We start from the raw sequence: 27,185 nt of genomic DNA on the forward strand, positions 1-27,185 counted from the left end.
GGCGGCAGCATGTCGGCGGCGGGCGGTGGACCCTGCGGCCCGGGCGCGGCCGGCCCGGCCTCGGCTGCGGCGGCGGGCGGCGGAGTGTCCATGTTCCGCTGGCTGGAGGTGCTGGAGAAGGAGTTCGACAAGGCGTTCGTGGACGTGGACCTGCTGCTGGGCGAGATCGACCCCGACCAGGCCGACATCACGTACGAGGGGCGGCAGAAGATGACGAGCCTGAGCTCGTGCTTCGCCCAGCTCTGCCACAAGGCTCAGACCGTGTCCCAGATCAACCACAAGCTGGAGGTGAGGGCGCCGCCGTGGCCCCGGGCGGGCCGGGCCGGGGGCGCATCCCGGGCGTGCCGCGGTGGCCGGGCCCTGCCCCGGGACAGAGGGGGCTCCCCCGGGGTTCCCCCTGCTCCTTCCCTGCCCCGAGCAGCTGAGCGAGGTTCACCAGGCCCCGCGTTTTAGGATTCGGGCCTGGCCGCGGCCATCCTCCCTCTGGGTTTGGTAATTCCAGCTGTGGCATGGGGCGGTGCGTGCCTGAGGAGTTCTGTGTGATGTTGAAAGCAGGAATTTTGGGCAGCAGATGCTGCTGACTGGTCTTCTCTGCAGTGAGTCAGAAGGAGAGGACAGAGTCTTAAGCTGCACCAGGGAGGATTAGGTTGGACATTAGGAAGAAGTTCTTCACAGCAAGGCTGGTTAGACATTGAAATGTGCTGTCGAGGGTGGTGATGGAGTCACCGTCCCTGGAGGTGTGTAAGGAAAGGCTTAGTCTGGTTATCGTGGTGGTGTTTGGTCACAGGTTGGGCTTGATGATCCCAGGGTTCTTTTCCAGCCTAATTTATTCCTAGTTCCTGTGGATTTGGAAAGACTTGTAAAGAAAGGACAAAGGCAAGATCGAGGTGCTTAAAGCTTAGAGTCAGTAGTCAAAATGAAGACATTGTTCCTCCTTAAAAGTAAAGGAAACAGAAAAGTGGATTGGGCATGGACTTTGACAGGTCCTCTTGTTCCTTCACACATCAAAGCAGATCAAATAGCTCTCTGCCAAGCTTAGTAACTGAAAATAATAGCAGGGGTCGCACATTCTGTGAGGAGAAGAATAACTGGCCTTCCTGGAAGGTTTTCTTCATGCCTGATACAGAATTTCAGGCAGGCTGGGAGAAAAGAAGCCAGAGCCAAGTTATCTGGTCCTGAGGCTGCTGAGAGGCAGGGCTGAAAAGTCCTTTGGCCTGTGAAAGAACTGGAGTGCTCTGGAAGGAGATTCTGGAGAACTTTATGGTCATTTTGTATCTATCCTACCTGAGTATCTTCGGTTTATTAGGTATTATTTGTGGTGTCCTCAGCAGGTGTGAATGTGAGCTGCCCTCTTGTCTTTTAACTACAATTAGAAGGCTTTCAATGTTTCTTCCTCAGTTACCTTTTCCCTGGATTAAAGGCTTCCACTTTCTTCATTGTCTCTTGTAGGCCGTACTTTTTAGACTTCTATTGCTTGTTCTTTGAACTCGTAAGGGTATAGCAGTAAGAGGAGAAATTCTGAGACACCGTGAAAATATGGGCTTTGTAAGAGCTTCAATAGACAGCATTCCCTTCTTTCAGTCTTTTGTGTTACACTTATTATCATAAAAGAATCTTAAAGCCTTCAAGCAGTAACCTGCTCTTCTGAAGGCGTGTCTTTCAGTAGGAAGTAAGTAGATTGTCTTTGGTTTTATCAGATTTCTTCCTGGTACGAAGACATTGTTATGCAAAAGAACCCGTGGAATTTTACAGAGGAGCAGGATTTTTCAGAGTAGAGCAAAGATCTCGTTAAACTAGGAATTTTTTTCATTTAATTTTTTTTCCCACCAGAATGCTTACTGTAGTGATGTTTATGTTCCTCTGTGTGTTTTTGTTGATATGTTGTCTTATATTTGGGGTGAGAGAAATATTTTTATGTATATGCACACATATACACTACCAACCTATAAAGTGGGCTTCATGAAGTACAGGTATAGGAAAATGAGGTATTTATGAGTTTGCTGTAGATAATCAGAATTTATTGCATATTGCACAGCTGTGGTGGGTTGTTGTGTGCAGGCCTGTAAACCAAGTGAGTTTTAGGTTATTTTAGGAGAATAGATTTCTTTGAAAGGTTGTTTCAAGCTTAAATATTTTGAAAGGAAATGATATCTCAGATCCTGAAAGGTTTTTTGTATCTAATTTAAATCAGCAGCAGCACCTACAAAACTGAAGATCTGTGCCTGAATCTGTTATGAATATAGGAGCAAAGGAGCCCAGTTAGCAGTTGTTAATAATTAGCATTATTTTTGTGTATGCTTGAGGTAATTGTTTGATAAAAATGTTACTGATAATCTAGAGTGAGTGCTTCGGAAGTGAATAAAAAGTGTTACTTTGTAAAGTAGTTTTATTGCTGTGAGTAGTATCAGGCCTCGTACATACAGAAGAGTTTTTATCTCTCAAATAGACCTTTAGAAGACTTTAGTATTGCCTTGAAGGTTGTTAATTTTAGGACCTCATGTTTATTGGCGTCATAAACTTGAAATGAGAGCTGCCATTTAAAACCTCCAAAAGATGGAGCTGCTCTGTTGAGAATGAGTGTCTTGTCTTACGTGCACAGATTTCTAGCCGGAAGCCCCAGTGACCAATATGAAGAGTGCAGTTACATATTTTGAAAGAAATCACTAACAGCACTACTGGCATTTAGGATGTGATTGGTGGTTTTGCTTCTTTTTTATAATGGGAGTTACTGCACTTCATGTAACTTTTAAGATTGCAAGCATTTGTTAATAACTTACCTTTGTAACTTTTTACTGTTTTACATTTTAATACAAAGCTTTTGTTGCAGTCACAAAAATGTCTTCTGTAATAGTTTACTTGGGTACACTTATTCAAGCCAATAAATTAGATCCATCTTGGGAAATACTAAAATAGTACAAATAAATCCTTTATTTGGATTAAAATAATACTTGAACTGAATCTAAGCTTGTCTAAGCTTACTCCTGCAGCTGCATTTGGCAGGACTTGTCTTACTGAATAAGTGATTTTATTTCATAAAATAAAACAACAAACAAAAAGTTATGAATATCATTCTGTTGTTTGTGGATATCATTTCCTTAACCAAAACTGTTGACTTTTACTATAATATTGCAGGCAAGAATAAAATGCAGTTCAGACTTTGGTTTATCCACTTTATCAGCTTAATACACATTCTGTGATTTGTACAATCGCTCTTAAGAGGCACAGCTTGAGGTCTGGTGGATGGAAGCTCCTGCTGTAGGACTTGCCAAAAAATTGTTGCCATCTTGCTGTATATCTACTGCTAGAGAGAGGGGTCTAGGTAAAATATTATATGGATAGTGAAAGAAGTGTTCCAGGAAGACAGTAGTTTCCCAGGAGGCAGCTGTGTTGGCAGTTCTGGGCCAGGTTATTTTTAGAAGGAGCCTGAAGGTATTCCAGATGCACAGGGGATGTATGCAAATAAATTTACTTGTGCTTGGCATGGTGAAAGTTTATAAATCTACTACTGTGCTAATAATATTTTCAGTCTTAAATTAAACTAATGATATGTTGGGGGGAGGATTTGTTTTCATAATTTTCCTGCTGGTCACAGTAGGGCAGAGTTGAATTAAGTAGCTTGTAAAGAGGAGGAAAAAAAGGTGTTTGGCAATACAAGCCACTGTCTTTTCTGAGATCAGCCTCATTTCATTGTGAACAAATGAAGAAGTGTATCTTGTTAGTAGGATAGCAGGGGCCTGGGTCTTTTAGAACTGGTGACAGACATTTTGAAGCAGATTTTTTGTGCTTCTCTGTTGGAAAGCCATATAAATCAGCAGATGGATGCTGGTGGTCAGTGTGTGAGATTTTAGAAAATGTTTAACTGAGAAGCAGTTCATAGGTTGGTTTTTTTTCCTGTTTGATTGTCACTTGACTATGGCATTGTCTAAATGTCCATTTAAAAAAATAAGAGTTCTGTGTATCTGCAGTTTTGTAGAAATAAAAGAAGTAGGTCAATGTGCCAGTGAAAACTGAGCATGACTTCAACTCTGGCACTTTGACTGCCAATCTGATTCTGCAATTTTAAATGAACAAGCTGGAAAGGAATGTTTGGTGGAGCACACCCTGGATCTTGGCAGATGTGTTAAGGCTGTGTATATGCTAAAGCTGAGGAAACCATGTATGTCTAAGGAGTTAGATGTAGTTTTATGTCTGTGATTAATTTGGATCAGCATGTTTAGAGGAATGTGGTTCTATAAGCTGAATTCTTATGTTAGTAACTTGTAACCTATTCAGTTAAAGCACATACAGAATGATGTGGGTGATATGAAGATGTATAGATAAAATACCCCAACTGCAAACTGGAAAAGCTAAGTGTAGGTGCCTTTATGTGTATGGTGACTTTCCATAGGCATGCAAGTCCATCTTATGGGACACACTGCAGAGGTGCAGTCCTGCTCTGTTGTTTGGCACGACTTTAATCAAGGTAGGACTGTACACATTCTTAAGAATGTCTGTCTGGATTTTTTTTTTGCCTCTCTCCTTTATTTTGTAGTGAGAAATGCACTTGCTGAAGACCAAGATATTTTTTTGTCCATGTGAGGTGTATATATACATACATATAGAACAGTTGCAGTAGCTTATTTACTTTTTTCAAATGTCATTAATATTTCCAGTAGTTATTAAGATATTATTTTATTAATTGGACTTGTAATACTTTTTCTCTTTTGAATTAGAAATCTGTTGGTACTAGATAGAATATATTTTTTTGAAATATCAGTGGAGTGAGATTTGGTCTAGCTAGTTTGATATCCTAAAATTTGAGCATTTTTCACATATTCAGGAAACATAGATTTACATGCATTTTTTCAGTCAGCTTATATACTAAGTTGTCATTAGTGTGATACATATGACTTCTATCAGAATCATTATGCCCTTTCTAATTACAATTATGCCTATTTAATTAATCCAAATATTAATTAATATTTTCCTGTATCAGAAGCCTTTGTACTTCTATACAAATTTAACTAGCCTAATTAATTTTCAGTCTGTATGTGGTAACGTGTTTTCCTTTTCTGTCTCATTTGTTGGGAGCTACCAAAGAGAAAGTGAGAAGAAACCAAAATATTGGTTTATATTTCTTACTTTATTTTACTGATTTACTTTGCATAGGTAGCATAGATTTCAAAATAATGTTAATAATAAAACTATCAGTATAACTTCTAAGAACAGATTTGTGTCTTCCTGATAAGCAACTAGAAGCGTGAGCAGCCTGACAGAAATAGTCATTGTGAGGCAGTCAGAAATTTGTCCCTGTCAGCAAAATTTAGAAAAAAAATGATTTGTTCTTCTGTAAGTAGGTGCAAACAGAATAAAACAGTCAAGCACAAAATAAAACAGTAGCAAGAAACAGTAGCTGGTATTTAAATGATAGGGGTGAAAAAGATCAGTCACAGGTGTAAAAATGTTAGTGGATGTATCCATTTATGTAAATGGAAACCAAATTTTTAAGATGCCTTATTTAAGACCTAGTATTATTATTTATCCTTTGATTGTGGGGAGAAAAAGTGTGCAGATAATTACATGTCCAGAACGGTCTTCAGCAGAGAAGATAAAAAATTAGGAGTGTTGCTTTGTATCCTTTTAATTTGCTGACTCTGAATGTTTTGTCAGGACTAGAATAGAAACTGAGAAATGGAGCAACTCATTTGTCTCATGTCCTTTATCTTCTGTATGGGACATAACAAAAGTGGATTAAATTAATTTATGATTGATTTGTGTCTTCAGTATCATGCACTGCATTTTTACCAAGACTACTTACACAGCTACACTACCATACAGTTTATTTAGGGAGTCATTAGTCATAAATTTTGTTGTTCATGTTCTTATTAGCCACATGATAAAGACTGTTTTGTTAAATTCAGCATTAGCTAAAAATTGAAGTCATAAAGGTCCTTTTTGGGGTCACAATAATAATGAAATAAAGGCTTTTAGTGTAATCTAATAATCTGTCAGTATAGTCTTTTCCAATACTATCTTGAAACATTTTCCTCTTTGACAAGTGGTAAGCACTGTGGTGAAGTTGGGGGTTTTCATAAAAATATGGTTTCCAAGTGTATCATCTATTCAGAAACTCCTTTTGTGCAGTGCTGTCGCATTGTTTAGCTTTGCAGGGAGCACCACGAGAGTAAACAGGGCTCTGCTCTGTTCCATGGTTTCTCATTCAGAGCAGTCCATTAAACTTAATAGGGTTGTGTGACAAATTGCAGCAAATGCTGCTCAGTAGGCAGGAAAAATTGAGTAGTCAAGACTGAGGAAGAGTAGAGTGTTCTTGTCTTTTGGAGAGCTGTAGGCAAAGTGGTGAAGTGATACTGGTGAGATAATGGAGACAATCCTTTCCTCAAGGAATTAGAGAAGTGTAATAATTAAGAGCCCTGGCTGCTTCACATCAAGGAGCTGCTGCAGGGGGAGCCCATGAAAACGTGGCAGTGTGTGGGCTGTGCAGGCCAGGCTCTGTTGTTGTTGTATATCTGGTGTCTGAGTGTGCATCTGCACGCTGCAGCAGCTGCTGCATGCTCTGAAAAACTGTTTTCTCTCCTGCACTGGTGTAATTTTGTGGGAACACTAAGGAATAATGATTTCATTGTTTGTAAAGCATAATTAAAATTTTTATTTTTTTACCTAAGTTTGCCTTTAAATGATGTTTCTGTCTTTAAAAAAATGCCTCCAGAATGAAATGATAAGCAAATATGCTAGCATCATATCTTGATATTTATACTGCTTTTTTGTGCATGTGCTGGGACAGGAGCCACAGAGTAATTGCAGCATTGCAGTGTGCTCTGTTCTGTTTCATGGTCCTGGGTCCTGCAGCCTTTAAATCAGAAGGTTAATAGTCCTAATCAGGAGTGAAATGTTGAAATACATAAATGCATATGTTGGTAAACTTTATGGAGTCTAGTCATAACGACATGCTGCTGAGGAAATAAAGCACCTCATAAACTTGATTTGTCTGTGAATTTTGCTTTGATCCCATAGCAGATACATAAGGGCCTGTCCTTTAAAATTAGCTATGAAATACATATGTGTACACCAGAGGAGTTTTATTAGTAACAGAATCAATGGAGCTTGGAAACCTCATGATTTGTGGGGAATGGAAGTGTTGAGCACTTTTTCAAGTCACTAAGACCTTCTGATTCAGGCAGTTCCTGTTCTCTTGCATGATCTAGGAGTTTCCACATCACAGCATCCTTTCCTTTGCCTTTTCATCCCTACATTTTTTTGTTAGTTGGCTGGACATGAGACAGCAGCTCAGTCTTTAGCTCAGAACTGCACGTGTGCTCTCTGTACGCCAGGATGTCAGCTTCTGTCTCTGTGAGGATTAAACAAATTAGCTAAAGATTTAGGTCTTTTCACTTCTCCCTCTGAAAGGGCACTAATCTGTCACTCTTTCCTACTAGCAGCTGTGTAATGTAGAAGTTGTGTGTTGTAGGAACTTTAATCATACACACCTTTACCCCTTTAATAGATTCATTTGTATTTTGAAAATTCAATTCAAATCAACAGGGAAGGAGGGTGAAATAGGGAGAAATGTAGGCATATAGATAAAAAGCACTAGATGGCCCTATTTAGGTAACTAAAAAATTCTGAGATGAACTCCTAGCTTCTGCCAATCGGAGATTATATGGTGAGAAAAAAAGTCTTTAGAAAGGCAGTTTTCAGACTTTATGATTTAGAAGGCTTGGCATAAGAATGAATAAGGTGTGTGCTAAAGACCTGAAATTAAACAAAAAACTAAATGCATTGGATGAGTGCTTGGCTTATGACTTCTAGTCCCTTGAGGATGCTAATGGATCCTTTCTATGTATCTAGCTTCCCTTCACTGAAAAACCTGAGTTTTCTACTGTGTTTGAATTATGTCTAGACTTTTTTTGAGCTAGAAATTCATATACCAAAAGTGCATTAATTACTTGATTGACTTGATTCTGGTCTTCCTCTCATTTTTATTTGCTGAATAATGCCACTGTCTTGCCCTAGTAGTGTGCAGGCCTATGACCCAGCTTCCCAGTTCAACATGGCTCCACTTTGGAGTGTTCATGTCTGGGCAATGTGGAAGCCAAAGATATTTTTTTATAACTATTAGCTCAAATGCAACTCTTGTCCATATTGCAGAAGTTACTGCGATGGTAGCTCAGAAAATGAAAAAGCTTTTCCCAAAGCTAAACCCGTTGTTGTTACTTTATCTAATGATGCCATCTCTCTGTTTGCCCCTCACCCCCTGCTGCTGCTTTCCCTGTCAGTAGTGGAGGTTGTTTCCTGTCACCACGGTGTGTAAGTCACCATCATCCCACTTTGTGACGTTTTCTCAGTTTCTGTGTGTTTCCCCTCGTGCTTTAGATCTTCTGGGGTTGCACAATTGCCATCTTCTAGAGCCTCATTCAAGCAGGGATGCTTCTGAGCAGTCACACGTAACTTGTGGTTTTAGCATGTCTGCCTCCTGTTGTGCACTTCTATACAAAAATACCCAGCTGTATTTGTACTTCTGTTACATTTGTTCATCCTTCCTTGATGTATTTACACTGTAAGCTGGTCAGGGCAAGATCTACATTCTTGTTTTTTACAATATATAAATTTAGTATAAGATCTTTGAGTATGTCTCTGACATCTAATAGAAATAAACTATTTTTGATTAGTGATTCTAGCTATTCTGTTAGAGTAACTAATGTCACTTTTCTGTGAAAAATGTACAGATGAGAGTTCAGACCATCATATGAAAAATATATAAATTTATTGGAAGAGACTTAAATACTAATATTTTGTTCTATGACTTCTGATGAAAAACACTAGTTTAGACTTTAAGAACTCCATGAATAGAAATACGATTAACCCTAGCATTTTAGAGTACATTTATTTTTTTGCCAGCTTAAAATACATATTCAGTGTAAGGTAATGTAACAAACTCAATTTTTTGATAATTTGTAACTGCTTGAACAGACTGTAAGAATTGTTGATTAAAACTAGGACATCGTATGCATTCTTTTGCCTAGAGGTTTTTAAATTTTTTTTTTTTAATTTTTGACATGTTCTGTGGAAGAAATATTAATTGCTTAATGCCATGATTTCTCTTCTACTATCTCCTATGGGAATAAAAAGAGTAGTTTATAAATTCTTGAATTATTTCTGTTGAGTTGGCATTTAACTTTCATAGCTGTAAGACATTTGAGAAATACAAAACACCTGGTAAATGGCAAAATATGTCCCAAAATTGACTAAATATTTGATTAGCTTTTAAAAACTATTTTTCTGGTATCATCTGGATGTTAGATTGTGTGGAAGATAAATGCTGAGTTTTGCTATGTGGTGATTTTGACCAAGATCTCCATTTTACTTGAATTGTGGAATTTAGAAATAGCCTGTGGTGGTGATCTGAAGCAGTAGATTGATGTCCTGCCTGCATGATTCATGTAGGTGTAGGTTTTCATGATAAATGCTGCTTCTGTGACCCCAGTCTGGTGGTGCTGTTTGCTGTGCCTGGGCTGGAGCAGAGACACAGAGGAGGGAGCAGAGAGCAGCTCAGGTGTAACCTTGCAGTGTGGTGCTTGCTGGTGAGTGGCAATTGCTGGTCTGCACAGTTGTGTCCTGCCCACAAGGGTTCCTTTTTGGCTGAATCAGCAAGTTATCATTAAGAGAAGGTTATGAAAGTGAACCACTGCCTTCTCTTCAGCCTCTGCCCCTCATTGTTCCCTGTTCAAAGTTTCTGTTCTCTTTTTGTTGTTTGGTGACCCTTCCTGGACTCACCTAACCATGAAGCTCAATGGTGTCCTGTGGCTAGATGTTTGTGAGTTCTGCCCCCAGCTGACTGCTTTGCAAATTCTAGGGTAGTTGCAGGTGACCACCAAAATACATGGCATCTCTCTTTGACAGTCTTGTGGGAGAGTGCATCCAAATTAAAGGATTACTACAGTTGCTTGTGCAGCATTAGTTTATCTTTGTGTTTATCCTGTTTATAGAAATTGGAATATAATATTATCTGACACCATCTTTTTCAGCAGAGCCCTTTCCTCATGCAGTGAATGGTGCTCTGGGAAGGAATAGCTTTACTGATAGTCCTTGTTTGTACTCATGATTTCATCTGCTGTCTCTGCCCCATCCCTGGTTTTTACTGAGTAGCTTCCAAAATCAATGATAGAGAGGTTGAATTTCCAGCAGTCTTTTCATATGTTTTCTTTATAACTAATTGAAGGAATTTGGATAAAAAATGGTGCTAGTAAAAGTAATGTAAAGGAAAATTAAGTGAGCTGGCCAAGCTGAGAATGGCAGAACTTCTGTGAAGTAATGTAAAGATTTGGCAGCCTTCATAGAAGTAGATCACAGGATATGAAAGTAGCTGCTTGTGTTTGCATTTTGATGTGAATCCTGTGCCTGCATCAGTTCCTGGGGATAGATTTATGACTTTTCACAATGTGTAAACAGATTAATTCCATTATATATGCTCTTATCATTTCTCATTTTGCTTTTTTTCACTCTGTGCTTTTTATTTATTTAGGCTTTACAGTAACTGGAGGGAGGAGACAGGAAAGATGGGAGAGGGACTTTTTACAAGAGCATGTAGCGACAGAGCGAGGGGGAGTGGCTTCAAACTGAGAGTACATTTAGATTACATAATAGGAAAAAATTCTTTATTGTGAGGGTGGTGATGCACTGGAACAGGTTGTCTGGAGTGCCCCATTCCTGGAAGTGTTCAGGGCCAGGTTGGATGGAGCTCTGAGCAGCCTGGTCTAGTGCAAGGTGTCCCTGTCCATAGCAGGGGGGTTGGAACCAGGTCTTTAAGGTCCCTCTCAACCCAGGCCATTCTGTGATTCAATGATTTGAATATCAGGTTATATTCAGAGTACTATTTTTAATTTTTATTACGCATTTGACAGTCTTTTTTTGATACTTTTGGGGCATCATTCACCCTGCAAAGCTGGTAGCTATCATTCTTGCTGCTTTGTTATTTGCACAGGGAAATAAATTTGGGGTTTTTTCCCCACCAGAACTCCAATTGCCATTCTCTATTAGGTGAGGCTGGACAATATTAAATTGGTCTAATTTAGCTGTTTTGCCACTTCACCGTTCTACAGGTCTTTTGAATTAGAGTAGATGAGAGAGTGTGTGTGTGTGTGTAAAATAGCCATAAAAGTCAGCATGTCAGCTGTTAGAAAGGAGTAAGATAGTAGTGGTCTTACTTTATTAAAACTAGACTTAATATATGCAGTATGTAATAATAACAAAATATTGTTATTATGTGAAATTGTGGCTGGGTCAAACTGTGCCTTCATTATTAAGGACTTTGTTATCTGCTCTGCACTGTATCATCAGCTTGTATGCTGGTGATATTTTCATTTGCTGTGTTAGTTCAGGTGTGTGTCTGCTTTTGTTAGAAGGTGGGTAAACCACAGCAGAGACTTTAACTGTGACTGGTCACTGGAGCAATGCAGTTTTGTAAGTAACTCATTTCTCTGAAATTATTTGGCTTGTAGTATTTTAGATATCATCTTACTGTAAAAGGCAATTTCTGCTTTAGACTTCTTGCAAGGGTTTGCAAAATTTTCAAGGTTTTTTTTGCTATTCTGGCAGTTGGAAGCTGAAAATGCATGCAGCTCCATTTTTTTTGGCAAAAAGTAAGTGCTGGCCTGATGTGCTGAGGCTCTGCCTCAAGGGACAGGGGGAGGTTGTTCTGTTGTGTTCAGTCCCAGAGATGTGGGACTAAAGGGCAGAGCCAAGAGGCAGGAGGGGAGATTGTTCTTCTTGGCAGCTGCACGCTGGAGGTTGGCTTGATCCATCTCCTCAATTGCACCCTGGGTGCTCTGAATCACCTCTGGAAGTTCCTACTTGTCTCTGAATTACTCTGGAAGCTTGAGAAGCTGTCCATCTAAACCATGTGCTTGAAGTTAGACCCAGTAAATCCTCCCCAATGATAGTAAAATCCTTCCTGCTTTTTTTTCATTAACTGATGCAGATGTTTTATACTGAGTTGCCTTGCAACTTGAGTTTCACTGTTATGGTGTTGTTAAAATACCTAAAATACCCTGCTTTAATATGAGAGGGGATTTTTTAAGAATTAGTCATTTTTCATTTTGGTCTTTAGTTCCAAATCTTTTGGATGCACAAACATACTCTGGGAATTTACCTAAAAATCCCCTGAAATCATATTCTGTGGTTTTTTTGGCAAATAGTAGCTTTAAAGCTTATCTAAATGTAGCTTATAAAATGCTACTTGAACTTAGATAATAAGTAACTTTGTAAACATGTTAGTATTTGTTCTTTCATTACAGATTTCTGCTTTGTAACGTGCAACCTCACATGAAAACTGTTTCTAAAATGTTTCAAAACCACTTTTTTCAATAGTTAATAGCTTTTTCTTTTTTTCTACATATGCATTTTAGGGGCATTTCGTGACTTCTGGTTTACTCAACTAATTTGCTATTTCAGTTAAACTCTGAAATATTTTCAGTTGAAAATAGACCAGATGTAGATAGGATTATTTGACTTCAGTATTGGATAAATAATTGTTATTTTACTTTGAGCCATTTTTTTCAGTAAGATTTAATAATTTTAGAATTTAAAATCGTGTTTACGTTGCTAGGGGTGTAAATCCTACATAGGTTTAATGCCATTGCCTTGTATTGGAGTGAGCATCAGTATCACGTGCCATTGTCTGCATGAAGGAAAGCTCAGCTTTGTTACTCTTGGCAATATGGTCATTTGATGCTGGTTCTATGGCTGCATGAATTTTGTGGCAAATTGGGGAGAAAATCCTGCAAATGACCCAGTGTTAAAGCTGGGCTTCAGAGGAATGGTTGATATCAGGGATTCTTAACCTGCATTCCACCAGGTGCAGCATCCCTGTACCAGCAAATGCTGTTATGTGTCAGTTCTGGTGACCCCATTTAATCCTTGCTCTCATTACAGTGATGGATTGTATCTTCACAGGCACAGCTGCTTGATCTGAAGTCTGAGCTGACAGAAACACAGGCAGAGAAAGCAGTGTTGGAAAAGGAAGTGCACGATCAGCTTTTGCAGCTCCACGCTGTTCAGCTTCAGCTGCATGCCAAGACTGGTCAGAATGTTGACTCTGGGGCCATTAAGGCAAAACTGGTGAGTATGGCAACTTGAATGTGGGATTATAGTAATCTTCTTCCTCTCCTGGCTTCCAGTTTCTGCCTTGGAAGGTGTGAATAAGCTGACTACAAATTCTCATGTTAAGAATATTAGCTTTTTTTCTTTCCATAACATTTATCGCTGGTTGTTAGCAACCATTAAAAATAAGGTGAATAATGTCAGAAAAAAGAGTAAAGATTTAAGTTTTTTTTGTAAATAAACCATTTTTAGTGGTTTCTGAAAGTAGAAAAAATGAAAATGTTTTTGTGATTTATAAAGCTTTTCTGAAGACTGAAATTGCAAAAGATAATAGAAGAAGTCTGTAGTAGAAGCACTCAGTAGACTGCATGTTTTTTTCAAAACTCAGACCTTTGCAAAGCCCACCAAAAGTTAATAATTCCAGTTAATTAACAATTAATCTGTGCAGTTAGTTGGCATTGACTGATAGCCTGGGCATAGTCTGCCTTGTTACTAGCCACTGCACAAATTCAGGCTCTAATACTATGGCTTTGTAAATTAAAAAAATGTAATGTTGTGTATGTGTGATTTCTAGCTGTTGGTATGAATCAAAGTCTATCTCTGACTTTCTAAAATTGCTTCACAGTTTGGTTGCAAATACCTACTCCCAATATATGTGGAACATTAGATTAGTCACTTTGCTATTTTGTCCCATTAATTAATGTGCAATAAAACACAGTGGTAGACTATAAGTATTAAAGGATGCCTAGGCTAATCACTGAGCAACAGGAGTAATCCAAATTCTTTGTGTTTCAGATTCAAAAGCTGTAATTGATTAGAGCTCTCATCCTAGGGCTACATAGTTATATATGCAGTATAAGAGTATTTTCTGGATTGTCCACACATAATTTATTGTCTACTAAATCATGGCTACAGTATGGTGAAGTTTATTTAGAGATCTAAATAATTCTCTTGGCTTTTAAATAAGCATTAGTTAAATATCACCAGCATTTTGTAAGTGTTAGACTGCAGGTTTACACAAAGAAAATTTTAAGTTAACACATCACTGTGAGTGTTTTTGGTCCCCAGATTTTCTTAATTCAACTTAACTTCTGACTAACACACAGAATAATACTTTTAAGGATTTTGTTTCTTGTTACCTTGTTACAAATTATTTCTAAAGATAGATTAAATTTCCATGCTATTGACAGCAGTCTTCTTCCCACAGGTGACAATAAATACATTTTACATACATTGGTTCAGTTTTATCTGTGTTTATAACATTTATAACTTTATAACAGCTTAGCTTGATATTCTCTACGTAATTTCCTTTAGTTTTTCCTTTTTTAAATATGAGGACTAGTGTTTTGAGTTTGTTTTACTTTGCCTTTAGGGAATTCATAACTTTAAACTCTTCTAGATAAAGAAAGCTATAAAAATTTGTGAAGCTAGAACAAGCAAAACTGAGGCTGCTTTAATGACAATAAAATGGGACCTCTGATGTTTGGGTAAATGAAACTGTTGTGCTGACCTTCTGGCAGTCAGAAGGTCTCTGAGGGCAAAGAAGAACTCTGTCAACAGAATGTGCAATGGGGAAATAAAGCTCAATTAATTAACTTCCTCCTTTCTTGAGGGACAGACACTCTTATTTTATGTGTAGATTCTTAGCATAAATGTATACTCTGTAATCTGTAAAACTGTACACAGTGGTGAACTAGGACATTTTAAAATTTTTAGATTGCTAAGCAGTTGATAATTGTGTAGTTTGGGCCAAGTCCATTTTTAGGAGTGGGGAATCTTCTTAGTGCAATCATAATAACTCTTTGTGAGAGTATGAAGTTGCCTGGTTGAAATTTTTTGTGTGTGTTTTTGCACTTGATGCCTTTTCTGATACTTCTGCCTGTCCTTTATGTCCCTCTTGTAACTCATAGTATGTTCTTTCTGAAAGAAAAAAAATCTATTACCTGTATAGTGTTATATTACAGAATGGATTTTCTGTGATTCTTTCATGTATATTGCATTATTTTGTCATTTACAGAGATTCTTGGTATTTTAGGAGAAAGTGTTGTTTTCAATACTTCACTAAGGTTAAGTTTTTATAAGATTTTTAATAAATTTCACTACAAAATACCAAAATTGTTGCTAAATAGAATTGTAGCAGTGTGTTTGTTCTATATGCCATCTAATGAAATATACAGTTTGCTGGTGAAGTCCATTTGGACTAAGTAATTTATGTTATTGCATTTTCTTGAAGTTTCTGTTGCCTGTTTCTCTAATTATGGAACTCTTTTCTTCTGTCTTAAGTCTGTCCTTTCTGTGGATGAAATGGTAAGTATGCTGATTGCCATTTTTTTTTTATGTTCAAGCAGTGCTTTTGTTTTGTGCAACAACCTGTATATATGTTGGCCTCAGAAACTGGCAAAACAGATCTGGCTTGTTCCTTCATCCCAACAGTTGGCAAGAGACTGTGTAAAGAATTTCCTTTGCATTTTAATTTTTCTTTTCTAGATGTGGTGCCCTTTTTCCTAATTCTGTATGTATTCTGTTTATTATTGCTGCAGCTAGTTTGGGATGATATCTGGCAACTTGACATTCTGAAAGATTGTTCTGGCAGTATCTCAAAAACTGCTAAGATGTTATACAGTTGCTAAAGTATAAACACTGTACACTTCTATGAGTGTGATATGAAGTCTTCTGATGTTGTAGTTGAAAAAATCATGTCAGCTTCTCCTGTTTCCCCCTTATTTTTATCATGGGCATGACTTAATATGGTTTACTGGCTGATGTAACAGCCAAAAGCATATGAGCTCAATAATAAATAGATATAAATAAAAAGTGAAGCAAACTTGACTTTTATTTTTTCACAGTGATAGACTTGAAAGATTTTTAACCAGCTTTTCTACTTTTATTATGTTACATGCTTCGTTATCATTACTCAGTATTTGGTTTTTTGAAAAGCCACAGAATAGCTGGTAACTGTAAGCTTTAGTCTTCAACCTTGCTGTAACTTTTCTTTTTATATTACCAACAGAAAAAGCATTTTCTGTTTTTACAACCTGTGCCCTACCATGAACACTAGAAAGCATGAAACTATTCTCTAACTTAACTTCCTTAATTTCTTTTAACAGTTTTGAGACTTTTGTCGAATCTTTTGACAGTCATTCAAAACAGTACATGCTCTTTCAGGACATCTTCAGAAATTCTGTATTGCAAACCTTTTAATATTTTTTTATTTATTTCATGTGGTGATCAGTTGGAGACAGTTGATAGGAGATTGGTTTCTGGGTGTAATTTTGCACCTCTGTCACAAAAGAGTAATCATAGTAATGGAGAAAATAGGAAGAGAACACTTTAATGAGATTGCATTTCCCTTGTATTTTTGTATTTTAGGTGTAACATTTAAAATGCATTACTAAAAGTGATTCTATGTAGAAGTGTATCATTTGGCTTCCTCTTTGAATTAAATGACAAACCAAATTCAAAGAAAATCAATGGACAACCTGAGTCTGGATGAGGGTGTTTAAGCTTTATATAAAGCTTAAAGCTTTATATGAAGTTTAAACTTTATGTAAATACTGTAAAATGTGCTGCTTGAAATTCGCTGGTGTAATCAAGAATCTTTGATCACTTCAGCAGTTCACTTCTCTGAGGGAGGTTGGAATATGCCTATCTTAAATTCTAGTCTTTGTCTTTTTATATTTGTCAAATAGTTGGTATTCTAAAAGTGGAGAAACAGGGAGCCTACACTGCTATTTAGATCACCTTAATGCAGTATTGACAACAGGAACAGAGCTAACAGGAACTCTGTATTTGTATACAGACATTGTAGCTGCTGTAAAACAGATGTTAAGTCTGAACTGTGACCCTTCTTACTCCTCAAGTGTGTAGCAGAGACAGCACAGCATGATAGCCCAAGACCAAAATAATAATAGAAAGAACTGGTATAATCTTAGAAGCTCCTGTTCTGAAATGTAGATTAGTCAAAATTCTTGGCTTAGATGTGGTCCTGCAGTTCAGAAAGAGATTTGCTGTGGAGTCATTTGCACAAGACAACCCCAACCCAAAGGCCAGAGGCCAGAAGTGGCTTTGGGTGGCATGTTTTCTGACATGCCTGTGGAGCCAAACTTGATTGGAAGGTGTGTCATCATGGGAATCGCAGAAAGTGAAATGCCAGTGATTTCAGGCAATCCTTGAGCTGCTCCTCCTGAGCACTGTGCTAGCCAGGCACTCTGAATTTGATAGATTCAAAGTCATCTATGAATTTGATAGACTGTACTGCCTCCCTCATCTGTTAAATACTTTTATCAGTTTAGAAGAACAAAGTACACACCTATGTGTGTACCACATACCAAATTCAGAAGTGACTTTCTGGCAAAGTCAGTAAATGCTTTCATATATCTATTGTGAAAATAATTCCATTTGGAAGGACCAATTTTGTGTCGTTTCTCAAATGTGGTGATATCGACCATATCAATGGTTTTATATCCAGGTTTGGAATAGTGAATAGCATGTGCGCAATTTGATAACAGATTTGTCTTGCCAGTTCTGTAAAATTTTATATCTGTTCTGTTGCTTCTTTAGTAGAACATCTTGGTTTTATTTGTTTAACAATATAATTGGTACAGGTACAGAGAACAGGGTTTTTTGGGTACTCCAGGTGTCTTCAGAAATACATTATGGTGAACTTAGTTTTTATTGCTGTTTCAGTTGACAGCCAGTTTTGAAAGGAAACAATATTAGACCCTGTGTCTTTGCTATTTCCCTAGTTAATTGTGGGGGTTTTCCCCCGCTTTGTAAACGGCATGCAGAGCAAGATATAAAAGATACATGTTATCAAGCATGCTCTCTTTAAAGTAGATTTTGTAGATTAACAATCTAATTCCTTTTGCACCAGTACACTGGGTATTAGAAAAGGTAATGACTACGCAGTTTGTGTACATTTGGGATGGAAAAGTGTGGGACTATTTTATATTTCCATAATTTCTTTTTCAGGGGGTGAAGCACAGGGTGATAGCTTGCTTAAAGTGTGGTTTTAATGTGGGTTTTGATTTTGTTTTGTTTGGTTGTTGTTTGGGGTTTTTTTTAACAGAGCTATTATGCACTAATTTTCTTCTAGTTTTGTCAGGGTGTCATTTTCATGTGTAGAATCCTTGGCTTTATTTGTGTGGTCTTCAGACTCTAATCTGGAAATGTCTCTGACTGGACATTTCTTGGTTGTTTGCATGAAAATAATTGTCATTTTAAGGACATATGGGCTTAGGTTTCCATGTCATCATCATCATAATAAGAGTAAAAGAGTTTAGTTAAATTGAAATATTTAGTAGCTTCATGGTTACTCTTTAATTTTGAAAATAGTATTGCTTAACTTTTAAACTCCTATTTGCAAGACAAGAAAATGTAAAGGTGATATTCAGGGTATTTAAATTTTGCCACCGTTCTGTAGGATAGTATGCAAACCACTAGCTGTAGTGCCAGAGTCCCTGCTTTGTTTTTTTTTTTTTAAATTTCTTTTCCTGCATGCATGTCTTGTACACAGGAAAGTAATTTTAGATTGTGTGTGTAGAAACAGTAAGTGTTCTTTCATTATTAACTTGGATAAAAGCTTTTTAATACTCTTTTCTTTCTTTCTTCTTTTTTTCTTTTTGACATTGTAAAGGAGAGAGAACTTGAAGCTAACAAGAAGGAAAAAGTCAAAGAAGCTCAACTGGAAGCTGAGGTGAAGTTGCTGAGGAAGGAGAATGAAGCCCTCCGTAGACACATAGCTGTGCTTCAGGCTGAGGTTTATGGAGCAAGATTGGCAGCCAAGTATTTAGATAAGGAGCTAGCTGGAAGGTATGTGAAGTCAATCCATGTCCCCTAGCATAAGAGGTTTGTTGTTGTTTTTTCCTTCCTTTGCATCCCCAGAGGCAGGTTCAAGGTTAAGACTAAGGAGGAAAAGCCTCACGTTTCCAGTTAATTAACAAAAGGAAGAGTAAAAATCCCCGGGGTTCTCGTGCCAGTTGCTGCGTGCTCATGTGCTGTAGGCTGATGAGGTGTATGAGTCCTGCTGTGCATTGCATTTGCTGTGGTAATGCAGCATTGTTGTACTCTGTGTCACTGTGTAGGGTGCAGCAGATTCAGTTACTGGGCCGGGATATGAAGGGACCTGCTCACGACAAGCTGTGGAACCAGCTGGAGGCAGAAATTCACCTTCACCGCCACAAAACCGTCATTCGAGCTTGCCGCGGCCGGAACGACCTCAAACGACCAATGCAAGCACCACCAGGACATGTAAGTTGGAAAGATGAGCCATTCCTCCATGATTTCCAGACATGAGTTACCTCTTGAGCTTTGTGATTGTTTTCACTTCAGTGTTGTGTTTTTTCAAATGTTACTTGTAAGTATGTTGTCCATTTCTATGCTGAAGCACAGTTCTGTGCTGAATAGCATATCCCTCTAAATGACCACGGGAGATGATGCAATTCCTTTGACTTACCTAGGAACACTCACTCCTTTTGAAAACTGGGCCTCTGATATAAATATATGTACTTATGTGTATAAATACAACTTGAAAGCAGAATTTTGTAACCTAGGTTTCAAAAAGTGGATCTAACTTATTTACAAAAACCAAGAATAAGTTTTTTAGCATTAGATTAAACTGAAATTTATTTTAATTTCTTTTCTTAAAAGGCCAGATAAATTGTCACTTTGTAAAAGAATTATTTGTGGGTTGGTTTTTTTCCTCCTAAAGGTACTTTTTAAAACAAAACCTTTAAACAGCATTTCACTATGGGTGTCTTTGGTAAAACTCACCCAACATGGGACATGTCCTGTTAATTACCCCAGTGTTCAGTACAGAAAATCAGACATTTTGAGCAAGGTGCATTGCTTTGATCTGTTCTGAATACCTTAGTTGGTCGGATGGGTCTTACTGCTTGTGTTGCTAATTGCATGTAAAACACTGATGGACAAATACATGTATTTGTGATTTTAAAAGTATGCATAATGGCATCAGTGACTTAACAAAAGGAAAAAACAAACCTTGGTTTATTTAGTCTCTCTTTTAGACTTGTATTCAATGGCTTTTGGTGTGGTTTATTTTTATTACAATAAAAATAAACTCGAGCAAGCAACCTCTTCTTTGGGAGTATATTACATCATCTCCTGTCATTTGGTTACTTTTAAGATGAGTTTACATCATATAACATTTCAGCAGTGATCAGCACTTCTTCATGTGGTCCCTTATGTGGCTGGTTTCCTTCTTTTGAAGTTCAGTTCTGTGTTGTGCACTAATCAGCAGTGGAGTAATTTAAATAATTATTCTCATCAGGGGTACATAATGAGGAATCTTTTCTGATTTCACTCCCTTTCTGTAAAGGGGTGCTGTAAGTTTGTCCTGCCTAGAGCTAGTCTAAAACTCTCTTGCTCAGAGTGCTGCCTGTATATAATTATAAAAACCAAAATGCTGAAATGCATCCATTTTTGGTTCACACATTTATGTTTGTGCTATGTTTGGTTTTTATCAAACTAGGATCCTGATGCCTTAAAGAAGAGTCAAGGTGTTGGCCCAATCAGAAAAGTTTTGCTAGTTAAAGAAGACCATGAAGGACTAGGAATTTCAATCACAGTAAATATTTGCATTTGTTTTCTATGACAAAGACACAGCAATTCAAGTTTGTATCCTACTTCTGTAAAATCCATGGATCAGTAGATGTGTGGTTAGAACAAATGAAAAAAACATACACAAATCCATAACTATGGTCACAGAACTTCAAGACCCATTTTGATAGATTAGGAAATAGATAATTGCTACTTTATTAAACTTAAGATTTTATTTATGTGTAGGATATAGACACTTTAGCCAGGTGTGATTCCAGGTGTAAATATTTAGAAGAGCAGAGACAATCTGAGACCTGACTTCCAACACTTAGCTGTTGTGATTATAATTTTTTTTGTAATATCTGTATTGGCACCTCTCACCTAACAAAATCTGTGTAAACTTTTTAGAACAAATTTGGAAAATTTTGACTACTAGACTTTTATTCTAAATATGAATACTGTTTCTTGCAAGTCAATATGGTGCCTGATATGCTTTTTTTAATGAGATTTTGTGGTTTTCATGAGTTTATATATGATTTTATAGTTTTATTAGTATTCAGAATTGCACGCTTTGACTTTGAGTACATATTCGAAATTTTCCATTCTTCTTTGGGGAGAAGAATTAAGGGAAACAGCTCATGCATTCTTAAACATTAGAAGTTGAAGTAAGCACTTTAGGAGCTACTATCAGAATGTCAATTTTACCTTAAAAGGCACCTCAGTTAATTAAATTCTACCTTTCTTTTTTTTTTTTTTTAATAGGGTGGGAAGGAGCATGGTGTTCCAATACTGATTTCTGAAATCCATCCTGGGCAGCCTGCTGATCGATGTGGAGGACTGCATGTTGGTGATGCTATTCTGGCAGTAAATGGAGTTAATCTAAGAGATGCCAAGCATAAAGAAGCTGTAACTATTCTTTCCCAACAGGTCAGTTTGGACCTGTTATCCATAGGCACATCTAGGTGCTTCTTGTGTGCTGCCTGTTGAATTGCCTTGAATTTTAGTGTTTCCTGTTAAATAGTGTGTAATGCTAAGATACAGTGATTCTTGAGGCTCTATCACCTTGCACTTAATCCTCTTATGTTTTGCAATTTAAGGAGAAAACTGCTGGATCAGTAGCAGTTCAGTTAAACATATATTGGTTAATCATTATTCAGTAAGGCTGATGAAAATCAATTTATTACATTGCCCCACAGAAATAACTATTTAGTGACATATGCTTTACTCTTATGACTGAACAACTCCAGCCAAACAATGTTTCTCATGTGCTTTGTGGTCTAGCATCTTCTTCCTGATTTGCATCCCATTTTCTGACAATTAACACGTGTGCCTAATTTCTAAAGAGGAAGAAAACTTCCTCTTTAGAAATCACTGTTTGAAATGTACTGGCATATAAGAAATATGGGTAGTTTTAGTAAAGCTTAGCTATAGAGCTGTTCTACTTTAGTCAGTAAAAACTTAACTCAGATACCTATCCAAAATATTCAACATGATTGAATCAGCGTCAACTTAATTGAATTTACAGAAATGTGTTCACAACAGTAAGATATACTTACTTTACTAACCTAGCTCATCTTGGTAATCCTGCTGGGTAGCTGTGCAGTAGTAAGTAAATTTGTATTTTTTGCTACATTTTAGAGGGGTGAAATCGAATTTGAAGTAGTGTACGTTGCTCCAGAAGTTGATTCAGATGATGAAAATGTAGAATATGAGGATGAGAGTGGACACCGTTACCGTTTATATCTTGATGAATTGGAAGAAGGTGCAAATTCAAGTTCTAATAGGAAAGATGCAAGTGTGGATGTCAAGCCCTCACAAGGTAAGCCTTCTAAATGTGTTACCTGCAGTTTAATTCTGAAGTCTCAATAATGCAAACCAGTTTCTGGAAAATACTTTTTTATATTCGTTGTAAAATTAATCTGCTGTCAATTCAATTAACCTACTAATAGACTGTCAGTTCATCTGGTTGGTCCCTCAATGTTTGGCCTGGTTTACTTAGATACAACTGAATTAACTGAATTAACTTATGAACTTTTTTCTTGGTCATCTTTTCCCAAAGGCTGAAATTCAAATTTATTCTTATCTTTTCCTACCTCTGACTAGGAGTTGTTAATTTCCCTTAACACTTCATGTTGGTGACTTCTTCAGATACATTTTTTAAATTAGAAAAGCAAAGAAACAGTTCCTGTTTTCCTGCCATGCTCCATTCTGCTAAAAACCTGTCAGCTTTAATTTTAGTAGTCATTTCAGGAAACATTCCAGTTTTTGAAACAAGGATCACTGATCTGTCCTTCCCAAGATTGCTTCTTTCCTTAAATCAATTTTCTTTTTAACTTGCAGTGTTTGATAAGAAGCCAAGTATTGATGGACATGAAAATGGAGACCTGGGGAATTCAGTTGAAGCTTCTTTAGAAGACACTGCACCCAAATTAGCCCGTTCTGCTGAGTCTTTATCTTAAAAACTATAAAAAAAAAAAAAAGGCAAAGCCTGGACTGATCCCATCTTTGGGAACAATTGATAATCAATATTGACTGCTTAAAGTTGCATATACTAGTATAGGTTGTAAAAGGATGATTAAATGTCAAAAGGAACTGTATTACTGTTGCCTGGAAAAAAGGCGGTTACCTCAGGGCTTCATTGTGAGCAATTCTCAATGTGGAAAACTGTCCTTTGCGTGACACACAGTAGTTACCGAACACACAGCATGTGAAATGAATTTCTTTTAATAATAAAAGAGTAGTCCCACCAAAGAGTGGGATTTTTAAAGTGGATAACCTCAGTATGTTCCACTTTTAATCTCATTGATGTCCCTTAGGAAGCAGAATAATGAGTGACAGGCCTAATTTTGACCCCTGGATGTTTTAAAGGGACAACTAACGGTCAGTTTGGTGTGACACATGCTTTAGCCCATGACAGATGGAGGGGACACTTGTTCCATTGCATCCATGTGTTTTGTATTTAGGATTTTTGAACTGTAACTTTAAAGAACACTTTTTTTTTCCCCTCGGAATAGTAAAGGTGAAAGTTTTTATTTGAGCAAAGACTATCAAAACCCACATAAGCAGCGGAGTGCTTGCTAATCATGATCATTCAGCCCATGGTAATTTTATGAGTGAGGTTTTTGGATTTGTTGTTTTTAAATTCACCACCATTTGTTCCATTTGAAACCTGCTCCAAAAGTAGTTAAAGAGAGTAGTATGGGGTTTTAATAGTGAAGTTAGTTGAAAAATTACTCACAATTAATGTGAGCCCTTTGGTATTTTTTTCTGAGCATCATCAATTTAGTGTTTGTTTTTGAATGGATATGGTTACTCCTAATGCAGAGTTGTTTGAATTGGTCATTGTTAGCTTGACCTTATGAAATGATGAGTGCTTTTGATGGGTACTGAACATACTCATTTCACATTAAAATAATCCTTAAAGAAGTAGAAGTTGAGTGCACAGTACTTTACAGGAGGTTCTCAGAGTCATACGGTGCCTGGCCCTATCTGTGTTATGTTATGGCAGTCCTATTAACCTATAATTGTCTTACTGTTGAAGCAAAATGTTACTCCCTTTGTGAGAGCAGTGTATCTTAAAATAGTTTTTAATTGGTGTGCATCTAAAGGCCCCTGGCATGTCTGCAGGTGGGGAGGTTGAGGCTGGTGTCTGGAGCAGTTTCTCATGCTCCATTTGTAGCTCCCTTGCTGAAGTGCAGCACACTCCACAGACAAGCTCTACGTTGTCTTCGCACTTACTATTTCAGCATGCAGTGCCATCTTTCCTGTTCACTGCTCTGCAGGCTGTTGAACTGTAACGTGAAATGGTTTTGTACATTGAAAGTGGAACTAATGTGAAAAGATATCTTTGCAAGTGTTAACTGTGTAGGGTATAAATACATAAGAAAAAACCTCAAAGGCCTTTAGAGTAACATCAATTAATCTTATGTTCTAAGTTGTGATGTAGAACACAGTTACCTTGTCTCTCCTAGGAGCACTATATATATTTATATGTTTATAGAAAAAGCCTAAAAATGTATATACTTAATTCAAAGATTTTGCTATTTATAAATCCCTTAACTTCGCTATGTACACGATCATTTTGTGTGTGTGTGTGTGTGCATGAGCTTCACTTACTCAGTGGAGTAACATTATTAGGTTCATTTTTTATACTAGTGTTTGTCGTACAGCATACTGTTGAAGGTTTTTAAAATAGTCAAGGCTGTACAGTTTTCACCGAACAGAAACTAGTATTTAAAAATAAAGCTGTGTGAAGAAGAAACAGGTCCCCAGGCATGTTTCTTTTTCTGAAGCTTCAGAAACTTGAGGACACATTGGCTGTGTGTTAGCAGATGAATCCACTGCCAGAACTTTTGCATCCAGATTTGTGTTTTTCCCACAGCTACTCAAGCAGAGTGCACTCTGAAACTGTCTGTGGCCTGGAACACATAATGTCCTCTCTGTCAGGAAGTGACAGTTGAAAGCTAAGTTGTGGTCATCTTGTCTTTGAAAGTCATTGCTGTGTGAAATCTTCCTGCTGTTCTTAGAAATTAGACTTGTCCAACTAGTCTTGTAACTTTTTTAAAAGACATTCAATTTTCCTGTACGGTTTCCCTTAATTTGAGGGAAAGGTGAAATTTTTTATTTATTTTTTCTTCCTTACTTCATGGCACACTGTATTTTCTGTTCAATGCATTTGATAAGTTTTAGCCTGAAGTGGAAGAATGTTTCTAGAGTTATTTTCCTAACATTCCTCATCTGCCAGTTTCATGTGATGCTGTGTGCTCTCTTCTTCATCTGCTAGACCTTTCTCTGCTCTTCTTTATTTTTATCTCTCTATGAGATCAACAGAAGGAGCAATTGCTGAGGAAGATGACTGGGAGTAGACATATCAGGTAGCAGTAAATTATCACCAGATTTCCTTCCCAGCAGTTCTTATAATCTTTATTTAGGAAGCTGTGGATGGGAGGATTTCACTCAGACACTACAGTCTGTACTTGTTACCACCTGATTTAACATACTGGTTTATTTGCAATCATACTGAAATGCTTAGAGATTAATATTTAAACTGAGAAAAGTTTTGCAAGTTGAGATTTCCAGATTCAATGGACAAATGTGTATTCTCCCCTTTGTCAGTAACTGGAAGACTCAGTCCTGCTGATTCCCAGAGGCTTAATGAGTTAGACTTGGAAGAATTTCTGAGGAAAGTCAGTGTTCAGACTTAATTTTTATTTTTTAAAGTGTAAAACAGTTTACTTGTGTGTGTATATATATTTTTACTTAAAAAAATAAAATAATATTCTAAAGATAATTTTTCAATTTTTTTGGTATATAATTCCTTTCCTATTAAAATCTTCAGTAAGACAATTGTATTTTAAGCTAAAGGTGGACAGTGTTTGTTGGCATCTGGGACCAATGTTAATTAAAAGCATGTAAGATAAGGAAAGTGCTTTACGGCAATAAATTTAACTCTGATCAAAGGTTGTATGTAGTATTTCCTTTGTAGACGTGTATTCTTGGCAGTGAAGAGGGTTTCTATCCATCTCAATATATGTTAATCCACAGTTGTATCAAACAAAATACAGATATTTATTGTATTTGTTCAAACATAATTACATTATGGGTTACTCTCATTTCTGTAGCAGATAGAGCATTTTGCAAAATATGTATACACCTAGCTAAGCTGAATATATTTTTATTAGACTGTAAATAAACACACTCTTCTGCATTGCAGTGATTTCTGCACCTAATTCAGAGTTGTATTTCATTTTCTTCTCTTTTTGTACATAATAAAGACACAACGATGTGTGTGGTTTTGTCTGTTAAGAGTGTAGTTCACGCCTGGCCAAAAAGCTAATATGGGGGAAACCAGAGCAACATAACATGGAGTTTGACTCTTATCTAGTCTAGTCTATAGTTAAGAGCAAAATATGGTTTTTTGAAAGACACAGGACATGTCTCAGATTTCATTGAGATGCATTTTCTGCTGAATCTTTTTTTAGTTAAAAGACAAAAAATATTTGCATACATGCATATATGACTGTATAATAATACCAGAACTGACTGAAGCCTGTATAGTAGTACCATAAATATTCTGACTGTATAATGATACCATAAATATTCTGAAGCCCTTGACTAGGAAGAGCTGTAAAGGCCTAGACCTGTCAAAGGGTTAAGTCATTTGGCTAAAATTGTGGAAACTGCCCTTTATCTCTCTTTTTTTTGTTGGTGTTTGTTTGCTTTCCATGCATTTTGAAATATTTGAAGTTTTCTACTGCAGTTATGAAACACTTCCCTTTAAGTTACAATTTTTAGTCCTGATATTTAAGTCCTTTTGTTCAGATTTAGTGTCTGTTTTGTGTTTTAAATTATATTGTAAAATAAATAATCTCTCACCTCTACTGCAGTGGTCATCTCACCCTAAAGGATGAAGTTCATCTGAACGAGCAGGGAGCTCAAGTGAAAGGCAGTGCTGTCATAACTGGTAGTAGTATAATTATGGTAGTGCTTAAGGATTTATTGGGAGTGCGTAAGCAGAGGGCAGAAAGCTGTGA

General features: G+C 37.2%; 1 protein-coding gene across 2 annotated transcripts; it reads left to right on the plus strand.

The window, feature by feature from the left end:
• GOPC (golgi associated PDZ and coiled-coil motif containing) lies at positions 1–26,457 on the plus strand. 2 transcript variants are annotated; one of them, XM_059468040.1, is made up of 9 exons: positions 1–288; positions 12,949–13,113; positions 15,379–15,402; positions 18,731–18,906; positions 19,179–19,344; positions 20,585–20,680; positions 21,415–21,579; positions 22,291–22,471; positions 22,993–26,457. In XM_059468040.1, the coding sequence occupies exons 1-9, from the start codon at positions 10–12 to the stop codon at positions 23,109–23,111; spliced, it is 1,371 nt and encodes a 456-aa protein (XP_059324023.1). In that variant the 5' UTR covers positions 1–9; the 3' UTR covers positions 23,112–26,457. The 2 variants fall into 2 exon arrangements, with proteins under 2 accessions (XP_059324023.1, XP_059324024.1); XM_059468041.1 differs by lacking the exon at positions 15,379–15,402.
• The last annotated feature ends 728 nt before the right edge of the window (positions 26,458–27,185 follow it).

Source organism: Ammospiza nelsoni, chromosome 3, assembly GCF_027579445.1.
Source record: "Ammospiza nelsoni isolate bAmmNel1 chromosome 3, bAmmNel1.pri, whole genome shotgun sequence".
Lineage (NCBI taxonomy): Eukaryota > Metazoa > Chordata > Aves > Passeriformes > Passerellidae > Ammospiza > Ammospiza nelsoni.